This window comes from Vigna unguiculata, chromosome 3 (assembly GCF_037176805.1).
Source record: "Vigna unguiculata cultivar grain cowpea cultivar isolate G323 ecotype 2 chromosome 3, ASM3717680v1, whole genome shotgun sequence".
NCBI classification, from domain to species: Eukaryota; Viridiplantae; Streptophyta; class Magnoliopsida; order Fabales; family Fabaceae; genus Vigna; species Vigna unguiculata.
The window spans coordinates 63,099,924-63,101,636 of record NC_140794.1 but is presented as its reverse complement, the minus strand read 5'-3'; the positions used below and the strand labels follow the sequence as shown (position 1 = coordinate 63,101,636).

The following is a 1,713-nucleotide window of genomic DNA, read 5'->3' as shown; positions in this document are numbered from 1 at the left end:
AATATATGTACACATTCAATTCATTAGCAATGGCATGGGTTTGAGACAAACGAAAAACTTTAGTCCATCCGAACTTGAATAAAAGATTTTGAAGAATTTTATGTAGTTATGAGATAAAGGTTATTGGCTGCTTTTCTAGATTGTTCTCCTCGTATGTTTTATATCTCCAACATGTTTTAGTGGTTTTGCTATTAGGAAAACTTATCCCTGACAAATTGAATTCCGTGCCAATCATACATCCCGCGAATCATTGTGCTTAAGTGAGTGGGATTTGCTGCTGTTAATGGCCTCATCATATCATAATTATAAACTGCATATTTGTCTTTCTGCTACAGCTTTCCACTTCCACTTCGACAATTAGGTTTATTATACATAATATGATTATTTAGTTACGCGTTTTTATGAAAAGAACTTTAGGGTAGCATAAATTAATCTTAATTTTAGTAAGGAAAATGGTTATAATGATTTGATTGAATTGAAAAATATGTGGATGATAGAAGTCCACTTGTACCAAAAATATAATGAAATGAAAAATGGTGCAAACATTTTCTGGGACAAAGGCTGCAAGTGACACCCCCACTTCGTAATGTCCTACTACGCACGCCTCATGCTTTTACACGTGCTTGAATCCTCATAGCCTCTTCTCAACTATAAATAGCATGCATCCTCATAGCCTCTTCACACAAAAATTATCAACCACTTAAGCTAACTCATCAACCCTAGTTTTTCATTAGTTGTGAACTTTTTATATTGATCCTTGGCATTGGCAATGGCTTCTGCTATGACTACGAGGGTTTTGGCTCTTGTTGCTTTGGTTGTTGCAATCAATGGCATAGTGTGTGAAAGTAGAGTGGCAAGAAAGGACCTGGGGTTGGACCTTGGTGGGTTGGGAATTGGGGTGGGTGCTGGGGTTGGAATTGGCCTCGGTGGTGGTGGTGGTTCTGGTGCAGGTGCAGGCTCGGGCTCTGGCTCTGGTTCTGGTTCTGGCTCCGGCTCTTCATCTTATTCAAGTTCTGGTTCTTCTTCTTCTTCATCAGGATCAGGGTCCGGAGCAGGTTCCGAAGCTGGTTCCTATGCAGGGTCCCGTGCTGGGTCAGGGTCCTCCAGAGCGGGGTCTGAAGCAGGTTCATACGCAGGGTCTCGTGCAGGTTCAGGATCTTACGGTGGTAACGGAAAGTAAAGTGATGCTGATGCATGAGAGTTAAGTATATGAGATGGTGAAAGGAACATGTTAGTGTCAAAAAAATAAGCTTATGTCTCCTTTGCATGTGTCTGTCTTTTCTTTTTCTTTTTTTGTCTGTTGTTACTGCTATGTTCAATATATACGTGTCATATTGAAGTAACAGACCTGTTACTTATTAAGTATGGCTAAAATTTGTAGTGCTTGTCCAATCATCATTAGTGTGAACTTAATATTTTACTTTATAATAAAATAGTTTTTAGATTAATTAATAGATACACTTAATTTTCATTTTTAAGGATCATTAAGCTCTCTTGATCTCAACCGATCCTTAGTATTGCAATTTTGTCTCATTTTCATTAGTATATATTAAATAAGGATTTTAACATAAAATATAATATTATGAAAACTTTTCAGAACTCACACTTTAAAGGAAATTAATTTTACTATAGATATAATTTTAAAACATATATAAATTTTAATTAGAGATAGAGGTATTATATAATTGGTTCTAAATTAGACTATCTCACACA

General features: G+C 36.4%; 1 protein-coding gene across 1 annotated transcript; it reads left to right on the top strand.

Annotated features, from left to right (window-relative positions):
* Positions 1-671: 671 nt before the first annotated feature.
* LOC114176628 (glycine-rich protein) lies at positions 672-1,448 on the top strand. Its single transcript, XM_028061727.2, has one exon. The coding sequence runs from the start codon at positions 770-772 to the stop codon at positions 1,178-1,180; it is 411 nt and encodes a 136-aa protein (XP_027917528.1). The 5' UTR covers positions 672-769; the 3' UTR covers positions 1,181-1,448.
* Positions 1,449-1,713: the final 265 nt, after the last annotated feature.

Coding starts and splice junctions, on each gene's coding strand:
- LOC114176628 (XM_028061727.2), top strand. CDS start 770: ATGGCTTCTGCTATGACTACGAGGGTTTTGGCTCTTGTTGCTTTGGTT.